The following is a 13,652-nucleotide window of genomic DNA, read 5'->3' on the forward strand; positions in this document are numbered from 1 at the left end:
TGTAGGATAACAATTTTTGTAAAGAATACGTGGAGAAGAGGAATTGAAACCTTGATCTCAAACGAGGTTGATAGTATATTTGTACCAATTGAGTTATGTTCATGTTAGCTAAATAATTACTCTTAAAATCTCTAAAAGCATGAATGAGAATTTCATCATTAATAATATTAAAGTATTATATAGTACTAAATTTATCTTTACTCTATTTTAGGGAAAAAAAATTACGTTTACTCATTTACTTAATCAATAATTAAATATTTGTTTTTCTGAGTTCTTCTCCAACTCCTTTTTGTATTATTTTTTTATGGAACAAAATACTTGAAGACTGGAGTATGTTATTAGAGAAAACGATAATGAAATCTTGTGTTCAAATCGTTGCAATGTTGTTCTTACCTGATTAATATTATGATCCTTTCATCTATCATCCATATATATATTTGTCTAAAAAAAATGGTGTTTGGTAGTCTTGAAATATTTTTTTTTCTTTCTAATAAAAAAAGGTTAACAGTAATAAAAAAAATTCATATATTTTTTAATATTTTACCTTATAATTTGTCTATATAAATATAGGTGCCATTCTTTTCAACCTCCTCATCACAAATATGGCTTCTTCCAAGTACTTAATAGCTCTGCTTCTTGGGCTGCTCACGGTGGTTTTCACCAAACCGGCCCTCGGAGATTACGTCGTTATCCCTAAACCTCCACAACCACCATCCGTTCCCATTTACAAACCACCCAAACCTCCGGTTACTCCAATTTATAAGCCACCCAAGCCTCCAGTGAGCCCAATTTACAAGCCACCCAAGCCTCTGGTAGGTCCAATTCACAAGCCACCCAAGCCACCAGTAGGCCCAATTTACGAGCCACCCAAACCACCCAAGCCTCCGATAGAACCAATTTACAAGCCACCCAAGCCACCCAAGCCTCCGGTAGGTCCAATTCACAAGCCACCCAAACCTCCGGTAGGCCCAATTTACGAGCCACCCAAACCACCCAAGCCTCCGGTAGATCCAATTCACAAGCCACCCAAGCCACCGAAGCCTCCGGTAGGTCCAATTCACAAGCCACCCAAACCTCCAGTAGGCCCAATTTACGAGCCACCCAAACCACCCAAGCCTCCAGTGGATCCAATTCACAAGCCACCCAAGCCTCCGGTAGGTCCAATTTACAAGCCACCCAAGCCTCCAGTAGGCCCAATTTACAAGCCACCCAAACCACCCAAGCCTCCGGTGAGTCCAATTTACAAGCCACCCAAGCCTCCGGTAGGTCCAATTTACAAGCCACCCAAACCTCCGGTGGTTCCAATTTACAAGCCACCGGTGATTCCAATTTACAAGCCACCTAAACCTCCCCTTACTCCAATTTACAAGCCACCGGTAAGTCCAATTTACAAGCCACCGAAGTCTCCTATGGATCCCATACACAAACCACCGATGCCAATTGACAAACCAGCTCTACCGCCACCATATTCTTACAAGCCTCCGTACAAGCCACCAACATCCAACTGAGTTGTGTATTGAAGTGAAGCAATGTAATTAAGCTAAATTAGCATAAATAAGAGCTTTTGGCTACTCAATGTTCTATGCTTATAGTGCTCATCTTTCTTCTTTGTAAATTGCAGGCATGGCCTATGGTTGATGGTGTTTCAAGAAAATATATCTACTTACTTTTCTTCTTGCCTATTTTTCATGTTTTTCCTATTGGAAATTTAATAAGAAAATCTAAACTGCCAACCCACATTGTATTTGTATATTGATTGTAGGGTTTTACCTAATCTTTAGGATCAATGATTAGGTATTTGTTCAGTAGGCCTCGCTCCTCATTGAGAAAGGACTCATAATAAAATACAACACAATGGCCATTAAATAGTCTAAATATAATTGTCATTTTTTTTTCCCTAATACTACACAGGGACAAATTTCTTAGTCACTATCACATATATATGTCAATTTTGTAACACACAAGTTAAAGAAGGACATATGAATAGACCGAGATCACATTCGAATAAGAGAAATCTTGAGGATATAAAAGTATAGTAAAAAAAGATTTAAAATAAGTGAAAGTTACTACTTATACTAATCAAGTGTACCTATAAATAATACTCTTGAACTTTGTACTTTGTGTCAAAAATAGTTCTCAACTTTCAAAAGTTTTAAAAATACCTTTAAATTTTCAAAAGAAATATTCAAAAGTACTCTTGTCATTAGTTTATGATGGAAATTGTTAGTGTCTTGTTTCAACAATACCTTTGAATTTTCAGAAGTTTAAAAAATACCTTTAAACTTGGAAAAAGAGAAAAAGTTTAAAAAATACCTTTACTTTTAATATATGAACAATAACCATTAACACCTTGTTGCATAAATATCTATAAACTTTCAAAAGTTGCATTAGTATCCTTACTTAAAAAAAAAAAGTTTAAAATGCTCTTACTATTTATCTACATCGCATCACCTCTTCTACTTTCTTTCTCTCTACTATTTCATTCTATGACCTATTACTTCTTTATTTTCTCTGTTTATCTTCCTCCCTTTTTACTCTCCTGCTTGTTGACTATTTAAAATTTTGTTTATCTCATTAAAAAAATTGCCCTCTTTAATTAAGATGTATAGATTATAACAAAAATAAAGAGGATAATAGAAGCACCAAGAGAACAGTAGGACTTATATGTCTTAACAAGATTATATGTTAGTAGTTGAGAACATGTTAACAGCAAATTATGTTCATTTTGCATTTGGCTATTCATAGTTTTTGTAAGTTGGAAGATTTTTATTGTGTTGTTTTGAAATTTAACCAAAATATTTACAAATATAGCAAAATTTTACTATCTATGATAGATTGCGATAAACGGTGACAGATTATTATATGTATTTATCATGATACAGATAGATATAGATAGTAGTCTATCGCTGTCTATCGCAGTCTATCACAGATAAACTGTGATATTTTGCTTAATTTGTAAAAAAAATTTAACATTTTTGTCATTTAAAATAATATTTCATTTTTATTTTTGGAGTTTTGTGGAATTTTATAGTTTAACTTGAAGTTATGGTTTAAATTTTGTTGTGATAAAATTGGTGTAAGAATTGGACAATGAGAGAAAAATAAAAAACAACTCATGAGATTTGAAGAGGAAGCCAAAAGAGTATGATATTTTATAGTGAGAAATTTGAATTAGCTAAAGAAGGAGAGAGGAAGCCAAAAGCAACTCATGAGATTTGAAGAGGAAGCCAAAAGAGGATTTTGAAGAAGATTTTTAAGGCTGAAGAGAAACCAAATGGCATAGTCTACCATTGATTTGAAGAAGAAGAGTATGATACCATGGACGGAAGAGGTCTACCAGACTTTAACATATGAGAAATAAATAATAACATAATATAAAACACTATGATACAAAATATTAAATACAATATTTGCCTTCTCATAATTTTACTAATCGTTTTTATCTTTTATACTTAGCAAACATTGGATTTTTAGCCAAATTTCAAAAAGAAAGTCAGTTTATTTTAAACTATCTTTTTAAATTTCAAAAATTTGGTTTCCATTTTGAAAACACTCCAGAAAAATATACAATAATTAATGCAAATGAATCTATAAGTAGAAGTAGTGATTATAAATTTAATTTTTTTTTAAAAAAATAATAAAATAAAAAATAAAAAACCACGCCATTCATAACACACAATCTTTGAAACTTTAACTTGGGTAACCTTTAGTTTTAACTTCCTCACTATGAAAAGAAAAAAAAAGGCTAATACAGTTACAACTTGTCATTTTATGGTCTATTTGGATTGATTTGAGAGAAAAGAATTTTTCAAAACACTCATTTTTATTTGATAAAAATTGATTAAAATACACTTCAAAAGCTATTTTGATTGGTTACTAAACACTCAAGTTTCTTCTAAAATGACTTATTTTTTTAAATTATTGAAAATATATTCCAAACACACCCTAACTTCTATAAACAAATTATGAAGCAATTTGTGAACAAGTATAAAACATTTTTTCATTTAGGTTGAGTTAAAGTGTTTTTCTATCCCAACCTAAAATTTCGAGTTAATAATATCTACTTCGTGAAGAAACCAACTTATTGTTGAGTTGAGTTGGGTCTAGAAAAATGAAAATATTCATCCAAATCATAGATAAAACAATAACGAACAAAGACGCAACATACATAAGAAATACAACAACTCATAAACAAGAAAAAGAAGATAGTGCCAACGTTGGAACACAAGGAAGTCGATGATGATTAGAAGAATTGAAATAACAATCAAGTAGAGATGACGTAGAGATCGTGATAGACAATGACAGCTTAACATCAACCAAGAGAGAGTGGAAGGAAAAAAGAAGTTGGGTGACATTGGATGTAACATAGGAGAGAGAACTCTGAATAAAAAACACACACACACTAATATAACTTTGTGATTTTAGTTGAGGAATACCTTCTTCTCAATCGGATTGCAACTTCATCTAGGCGACATAAGGGCTCGTCTCATTCTATAATGGTGTGGTAACAAGAGAAAAGAGATTACTTTCAGCTTCAGGAGTTTCCTGCTTCTAAACCTACAATTTCACCTTCTGATGCTCTTTTGGTTGTTGGATCTTTCAATGCACCGTTATATCCTTTCTCGTCCTGATACCCGAGTGAGGGACCCCTGCAATGATTGGGGGACCCGAACGTTGCTTTATACACTAGGAGTTTTTTAAGGGACTCTGACTTATTGTTTGCATTGGGATCATAAATCACAGTAATGACTAGATTATCTTTTCAAATGTCAATGATTCAATCTCTACTACAAAATTGTTGAGCTAAACAATGAGTTTGGAGATGTTTTGGCATCGTTTATTTATTTATTTATTTAGTTTGATGAAATTAACAGGTGATTGAACAAAACGTGCATAACAAAGGATAAAAATTACAAAAAATCCATAACAAAAGGATTAACTCTACAAGTTGAATTTAGTCTCTAAAGCGAGATCAATAACAAAAATATACATATATATTTGTAATAAAAGTAAAATAAGGAAAAAAAAAATCTAACAATATACCATCTCTTTAAAATATTTGCAAATATAGAAGTGTTGACTAGTTAAAGTTTGATTTTTTTTTTTCTAATTTTCTTTTCTTTATCTGATTTTTGCTTATTCCCTTTCATTTTTTTTTTTATATTTTTTTTTATATTTTCTTTCCTTTCCTTCTTCTTCCTTTCTTTTTTTAATTTTCTTTCTTTTCTTCGGTTTTTGCTTATTCCCTTTTTTTTTGTTTTTTTTATTATCTTTCCTTTCTCCGTTTTTTGCTTCTTCCATTCCCTTTTTTATTTTTTACTTTCTTTTCTTTCTCTCGTTTTTGCTTCTTCCCTTTTATTTTTAAAAAATTTTCTTTCATTTCTCCGGTTTTTTATTTTTGTCCTATTTTCTTTCATTTCTTCAGTTTTTGCTTCTTCTCTTTTTTTTTTTTTTTTTTAAAAAAAAAATTTCTTTCCATTATCTGATTTTTGCTTCTTCCCCTTTTTTCATAAGAATTATGATGCTGAGTTTCGTATCTAAGACTTGAAAGTACCTAATTCATAAGTGACCTAACACCAACAAGTTGATCATCAAGTTTGATTATTGTAACGAAATATTAAATATAAATAGTAAATGAAAATCTATCAGTGATATGTTGGGTTGATGCCCTCAATCTCGTAGGGACCTATAGTTTGTAAACCTTGTATGAAAAAACATTTAAGTGATTTATAATATTTGATATTTTGTTCAATTCTGTCTATGAAATATATGATATTTTAGTTGCATTAACCACAAACCAATAAATTAACATCCATGGTTATCGTTGTAACTTAAATATGTATCTGGAGACATACAGGTGGATCATGTTTAAGTGATAACCTAAATGGTTTGTAATATATGGATAAGGCTAGATACCTTATCCTTGTGACACTACAAGTATGGCCCGCTTTGTAGGTGTTACAAATGTTGTAAAGTACTACAAATGATCTGATTTTGATCATTCACGTATTAGACAATAACCAAGAGTTACATGCAAACTTAGGTAAAATCATTTTTTAAAATAGTTTTAAAATATGACTGAGATAGACGTAAGCTCACAAATTTTTAATGATATTAGAAATTAGATTAATCTTTTAAATTAGTTTAATAGGATTAAATTGATATCAATAAAATATTAAATTTGTAACAAATCTATCTATAAGGTACCGTTTGTCTAAAGTGGGTTCTGGCTAGGCTGGGGTATTTAAGCTGACAGAAACAAAACACCCCTACTTGGGAACCTATCTGGAAAGGTGAATTAGATAGATTTGCTACCAACATGCAATTTTTTATTAATATTTGTTAAAATGTTTAATGAATGAAATAAAAATTGTTTAACTTTCCAAAGTAAATGTTACTTTTGGGCAAACTTAAACAATCACTTAGTAAAAATAATTATGTCACACCCCATCCGTTAAGCATGCTTCTTTGACAGAAAACAAACTCTTTTTCGATTGGAAAGGCGTGGCATGCTTAATCTACACTCATCTTCTTTATTGAATAGGTCCAGACCACTCTCTGAGCCTAGGAAAGGATATGACTGCAACAGTTATCAACCCTTTTGCTGATACTTACTACCTAATATCTCTAGCGGAAATAACTCTGATACCAACATGCAATCCCATATTCCTCTATGGCTATAAACATTAAGTTTACATATAAAATATTTAGAGAGATTACATTACTAGTTTCATAAGTCCCGATACCCATAAACTTAGTCCCTATATGAACAACTGTAACATGTGTACAATATTTACAGTAACCACCTAACAGATGGGTTAGATTAACTTTGTCCTTTAGTGAAAGAGCAAATGCAGAGCTACCTCGTGAGGATTTGACCGCTACCTGGGGAAAGGAAAACATTTGAAAACGGGGTGAGCTTGCTAGCCCAGTGAGTGACTTAAGAAAGAAAATTGATTCTCATGCAAAAGTCTCAATAAAGAGATTTAACTGAAATACAAATTTTTACAGTACTGCAGTATAAACATTTTCCAAGCATAAAGCATATAAAGTTGTTTTCATCATAAAACATTAAAATGTTCGTGAGGTGAGAATAACCCTGGTACGGTTAAATCCCAACGTCAACTACTAGTCAAGAGAGAACCCTTTTGCTCAATCTCTGAATTTAACTTCCTACGTGCAAGTGGCCATAACTAAGTACCATCATACCTTAGGTACTTTTGCTCAGATATCTTCTCAAAACTTTCCCTCAGTATCAAGTTGCTCGGATACCTTCTCAAATGTCCCTCGGTATGGAGTTTCAAGTAAAACTAGTCATACAATGAATTTCTCTTTAAAGCATGTAAAGCGTAACACATAGAAAATATGTCTTTAAAGATGCTAACGTATGCTTTGTGTAATTAAACACACATGAATAGTTTTTCAATAAACTTTCATACATGGCATGCGTTTAAAACATCACTCATGGTTTGCTTGTAAATTACTTTGTCAAACTAGCTAGCATGAGATTAATCTTTCTTTTAAAACATGGTTTCTTTAAAACATTGTAAGTATTTAGTCACTCATAACTTTTAGAACTATTCCTCAAGGGTCGATATGCTTCTATCACTAGTGTCAATCCTATGAACACAAAAGCATATATTAGCTACTAGCATAGGTCTTCTTTTTGAGGCTAACCCTTAAGTAAGCTTTGTGTTTAGCCTTCCTCTTGAAGACTTTCACAACAACCCACCTTCCTGAAGGTTTAGACATTTAGGAATTTCTTTGAAATTTGGCTTATACAAAGCTTCCAACCGCTCTTCACAAACGCAACACCACTTATGCAACCAACACTTTTCTCTCTAAGTGTTCTTATAGCTGCATATGGTCATCCTCAAGGTTGCTTATACGTCTAAAACTCCACTGCAAGCTCTCCTCAGCCTACACAGCAGGTCTATCGCACGGAGAAACTCAGCCCTTGGTCTGTCCAAGCATTTCTCCTCGAGCTGTCAGCTTATTCAACTCAAGCAGCTTCCTACATATTCATAAAATTGCAGATTTATCTTACAAAATTAATAACTCAAATTCCCGAGCTCATCTCAAGAAATTTTCTTCTACAAACTTGTTAAAAAATTGTCTCAGGAATCTGACCTCAAAATTCAGCTCCAGATTCCTTGTGGTCTGTCCTAGAGACTCAATTCTTTAACGAAGGCCCAGATTCACCCGATAACAGAACCTATGGTACTTTTTCTCCTTCTCCATCCTTAATTCGATGAGGACTTCGTCCAGAAACTCTGAAAATAAACTCTTAGAACTTTCCAACGACACAAGAACTCTAAATTTGCACGAAGGAATTGATCAAACTGATCGTTTGAAGTTTGACCTCCTCTATTTATACTACTTTCCACCGCTTCTCATTAAAGCATCGCGTGACACTTAATTTTTCATGGAGCTAAATCCGGGGCTAAGGACATCTGGTGTTTTTAATCAGTGATTAATGCCGATCAATACAAGTCCAATCATTTAGCTCACTGCCCCATCGTTTAGCTCATCGTTTAGTGACCTCACACTGATGCTTGTCACCCGACGATCTCGCCCAACGCATAGCACACTAATACCCATCGTGTAGCATTGATGCCCACTGTCTAGCGCACCATGGCTCTCATCTAGCAGCACGGCTATTGTCTAACGCCCACGCCCATCGCGTAGTGCCATCGACCAGCGTCATTGTCTAGCGCTGATGTTGATCGTGTAGTGCCAGCGCCCCATCGCTTAACGCTATCGTATAACATTATCGTTTAGTGTAACCCTTCGCATCATCTAGTGTCGCACTTTGCTGCACGATTGGCTACCGCATTGTTAAGTTCCATGCATTTGCTACACAATCGCCTACCACATCGCTTAGCTCCGTGCATTGCTACACAATCGCCTACCTCATCGCGTAGTGCCGCTCATTTGCTAAATGATCGCCTACCTCATCATGTAGCATCGCTCATTTGCTACACGATCGCTTACCTCATTGTGTAGCACCGATCACTGCTACACGATCGTCCAGCGCGTGCAACTTTAACGCCCAGCGCCCATTGTTCGCACATACTTAAGGTTGTCGCATGCTTTGCTAACCTCTCAAGACTTTGGCTGCCACATGCTTTCCCACGCATAGCTTTTCCTCTCAACCATACCTTAGCTTCCTTCAACGCCCAAATAACCTCTCAAATGAGCAAGGCCAATGCATGACACATCACTTAGCCAGTTTTCTTGCCTTCAACGCATGGGTTATACTTAGCCAATATTTCAAGCTTTACCCAAGAGTCAAGTTTTCAAATTCAAACTTTTATTTTAACTTTTCACCCTTTTCTCTACAATTACACATTACCTCTCACATCTTCCTACTCACCACACTAGTCTCAGTAGGGAACATACTCAAGTAGAGAAATTAAGGCTCAGGATTCATATTTACCTCCCCTTTAAGTAAATTTCGTCCTCGAAATTTCACTACAAGTCCGTTAATTAAACAACTGCTTATAGTTGTTTATCATTTGCTCTTCAGCTTCCCATGTAGCTTCTTTAGTGCTATGGTTTCGCCATAGTACCTTTACCAATGGTATTGTCTTATTTCTTAAGACTTGCTATTTTCTATCAAGAATCTCCACTGGTTCCTCTTCGTAAGACAAATTCTCTTTCAACAGCACTGGTTGCTCAGGCAACACATGGGTAGGATCTGGCACATACTTTCTTAGCATTGCCACATGAAACACATCATGGACACGAGATAACTCTAGAGGTAATTCCAACCTGTAAGCCATTGGGCCAATTCTTTCTACTATCTCGTAAGGTTCAATATACCTTGGGCTTAACTTCCCTTTCCTACCGAACCTAAGTATTCCTTTCCACGGAGATAACTTAAGCAATATTTTATCACCAACTTCAAATTATAATTCTCTTCTCCGCTTGTCGACATAACTCTTTTACCTGTCTCGAGCTGTTTTAAGATTTTCTCTTATAATTTTAACACTGTCTGTCGTCTATTGAACACGTTCTAGACCAAATAATTTCCTTTCACCGACTTCATTCCAACATATCAAAGTTCTACATGGTCTTACATACAAAGCCTCATACGGTGCTACTCCGATACTCGAATGGTAACTATTGTTATACACAAATTCGATCAACGATAGATGTGTATCCTAACTACCCTTGAACTGCAATACACATGCCCTCAACATGTTCTGTAGTGTTTGAATCGTTCGCTCAGACTGACCATCCGTCTGTGTACTAAAATATAGCTTGGTACCCATAGCTTTCTGCAAGCTAGGCCAAAACTTTGATGTAAACCCGGAATCTCGGTCTGATACAATCAAAACTGGAGCCCTAAACTGACTCACAGTTCTGTCAACATACAGCTTAGCTAACTGGTCTAGGGTAAACGTAACTTTAATAGGTAAAAACTTAGCTGTCTTTGTCAATCTATCCACAATTACCCATATACCATCATAACTCGCTGGTGTCCTAGGTAAACCAAACAAGAAATCCAGCGTAACATGTTCTCACTTCCACTCATGTACTGATAGTGGATTAAGCAATCCGGCTGGCCTCTTTCGGTTTTAATTACATGACGTGGAAAGAATTTATTAAAATTTTTTTCGTGGTAAACAACATCGGAATTGTCATGTTTAAGGATTTTCCTCAAGTTCCAACCCCTGATGCACCATGAAATGTTCGTAATGCATATGAGGTGTGGATGAAGGCTAATTCGAAGGCCCGACTTCACATTTTGACAAACATACCTGATGCATTAGCCAAAAAGTTTGAGAACATGGGCATTGCACTTGAGATCATGGAATCTTTGTAAGAATTGTTTGAACGTAAGTTCTCACTATTCAAGAAAAATTGGATTAATGACCATGAAACCAGTGGTATCAGTTCTCAAGATAATCTCCAGTTCATATTGAATGTCAAGGGACTAACAGAGAAAGGAATTGTTGCTGACTCTGATGAATTTCATCGAGGACTGTCCTCTTAGATGAAACTTGTTCAAAGCATTCATGAACAAGTTGGATTGATGGATTACTTGAAGAATGGTTCTTCAAAGGTATAATCTCTCGACCTTTGTTTTATTTGAAAAGCATACTGTAATTTACTTTGATTGCATAATATTCTTGTATAACTGTAAATTTATATGTTCAATCACAATGGAATTTAGATGATCCACTTCCGATCAAGGAACTCCTCATGTTGGGTAGGCAACCAATGAGAGTTGACAAAGGAAAGTGTTTCCATTGCAACCAGGACGGCCACTGAAAGTGGAACTACCCAAGATATTTGGCTGAGAAGAAGAAGGCCAAACAAGGTAAATGCGATTTACTAGTTTTGGAAACTTGTTTAGTGGAGAATGATGATTCTGCCATGATTATTGACTCTAGAGCCACTAACCATGTTTGTTCTTCATTTCAGGAAATTAGTTCCTGGTGGCAGCTTGGTGCTAGTGAGATGACGATGCGAGTTGGAACTGGGCATGTCATCTCAGCTACGATAGTAGGAGGTTTCCGGTAGACTTTAAAGAATAGATTTATCATTTTGAATGATTATATGTAGTCCCTAAGTTAAAGAGGAACTTAATTTCTATAAAGTCTTTTCTTGAATGTAATTATCAAATACATTTTTTAGTTAATAAAGTGTTTATTTCGAAAAATTGTGTTGATATATGTTCAACACAATAGGAAAATAATTTGTGAGTTAAGGCCGTTAGCAACAAATACCCTCCGTAACGTAGAGATGTTTAAAACTATTGTAACTCAAAATAAGAGACTTGAAATTTCTCTTAAAGAAATCACCCAACTTTGGCACCTACGTTTAGGACACATTAATCTCAATAAAATTGAGAGGTTGGTGAAGAATGGACTTCTAAGCGAGTTAAAAGAAATTTTTTATTCGTGTACGAGTCATACCTTAAAGGTAAAATGACTAAAAGACCTTTTACTACAAAGGTTATAGGCCAAAGAACCTATAGAGCTGGTGCATTCAGATCTTTGTGGTTCAATAAATGTACGAGCCAAAGGAGGTTATGAAAGCTTCATTACTTTTGCTGATTATTATTCAAGGTATGGGTACGTTTATTTAATACAACATAAGTTTGAATCATTTGAAAAGTTCAAAGAGTTCAAGGTTGAAGTTGAAAACGCATTAAATAGAATGACTAAGACACTTCAATTTGATTAAGATGGAGAATTTTTGGCTTTAGAATTCCAAAACTATATGATAGAACATGGAATAGTTTCCCAACTCTCAGCACCTGGTACACCTCAGCAAATGGTGTATCAGAGAGGAGAAATACAACCCTGTTGGACATGGTTTGGTCAATGATGAGTTATGCTTCCTTACTTGACTCATTTTGGGGTTTTGTATTAGAGATTGCAACTTATATCCTGAGCCGTGTACCCTCCAAGAATGTTGCCAGAACACCTTTGGAGTTTTGGAATGGTGTAAAGCTAGTTTATGTCATTTTCATATCTGGGGTTGCCCAACATATGTACTTGAGGCTAATCCTAAGTGAAGGAAATCAAACATGAAGATTTCCATGAGCAGTAGAAGAGATTATTCTAAATTCCAATTCTATTGAACATAAATAATTACAGTACAAGAACCAAAACTAACAGATCATGCACAACGTGAAATTACAGTATGCTAAGATAGAATTCAAGAAATAGAGTAGAATTCAAGAAATAGAGTAGAATTCAAGAAATATAGTATGCACACCTTTGAAGAAACATTCTTCAAAAATCCCCAAAACAGTCTCCTATGCGTCCAACATAGCAACTCTCAAACACAACGAGCAGAAACACCACGACCATGAACACAACAAACGGCCAACAGATCCTCGTACCCAATCGAGTCCAACTCGATTCACGAAATGAGTGAGGACACCGCCACAATGGTTACCTTGTTATTCTCGGTGTGAGAATTTAGGAGTTGTGGGCTTTGTATGAACTTGGTTTGAGGAAGAGACGGGAGTTATATGATTGAGTAGACGATCGAGCAAGTGGGAGATAAGATGTTGTCTATCGCATAGACTATGTGCTCGATCGTTTAGTAAACGGTAGCCTATCGCATAGACTTGCAACTCGATCGTTTAGCTACGTTCAAAAGGTCGACAATCATATTGTCAACTCTTATCGTTTAGCTACAATCAGCTGAATGACTATCACATAGTCAAAGGTAAGCAATCACTTGGCTTATCGTGGTCTCTCAATGCTATCGCTTAGTGAAACTCTTTCACTTGATAGCCTATCCGTGAGTAATTTTCCGAATGAGGCAACTTCTTATTTTAGGAAAACAATCTTTCTTTTTATCTCACGGTTACCATAAAACCACTAATAACCTCCCACTCAATCGATTATTAGAGAAAAATATTTAATTATCATATAATTAATATATTATAAATAAATATGATAACCAACTTATCATATTATATTTATAACCTATAATTTTAATATTTCATCTCATGAAACATATAAACCATAGTTCTTTTTCTATTTTATGGTACTTGATATAAATCATATTTATATCAATTCCTCCACTTGATGTATCTCATACATCACACCAATTATATCATATATAATAAAATTTCCTCATGTTAATTTGAACACTTCAAATCAACCCCAATAACTGATTCT

At 34.7% G+C, this 13,652-nt stretch overlaps 1 protein-coding gene across 1 annotated transcript; it reads left to right on the plus strand.

Moving 5' to 3' along the window:
* Positions 1–577: 577 nt before the first annotated feature.
* LOC120067543 (uncharacterized) lies at positions 578–1,682 on the plus strand. Its single transcript, XM_090308236.1, has 2 exons — positions 578–1,531; positions 1,622–1,682. The coding sequence occupies exon 1, from the start codon at positions 603–605 to the stop codon at positions 1,506–1,508; it is 906 nt and encodes a 301-aa protein (XP_090164362.1). The 5' UTR covers positions 578–602; the 3' UTR covers positions 1,509–1,531; positions 1,622–1,682.
* The last annotated feature ends 11,970 nt before the right edge of the window (positions 1,683–13,652 follow it).

This window comes from Benincasa hispida, chromosome 12 (assembly GCF_027475165.1).
Source record: "Benincasa hispida cultivar pf3 chromosome 12, pf3_genome.v1.1, whole genome shotgun sequence".
In the NCBI taxonomy this organism is placed as follows: Eukaryota; Viridiplantae; Streptophyta; class Magnoliopsida; order Cucurbitales; family Cucurbitaceae; genus Benincasa; species Benincasa hispida.

What these genes read in the sequence shown, in the direction of transcription:
- LOC120067543 (XM_090308236.1), top strand. Translation starts at nt 603, where the DNA reads ATGGCTTCTTCCAAGTACTTAATAGCTCTGCTTCTTGGGCTGCTCACG.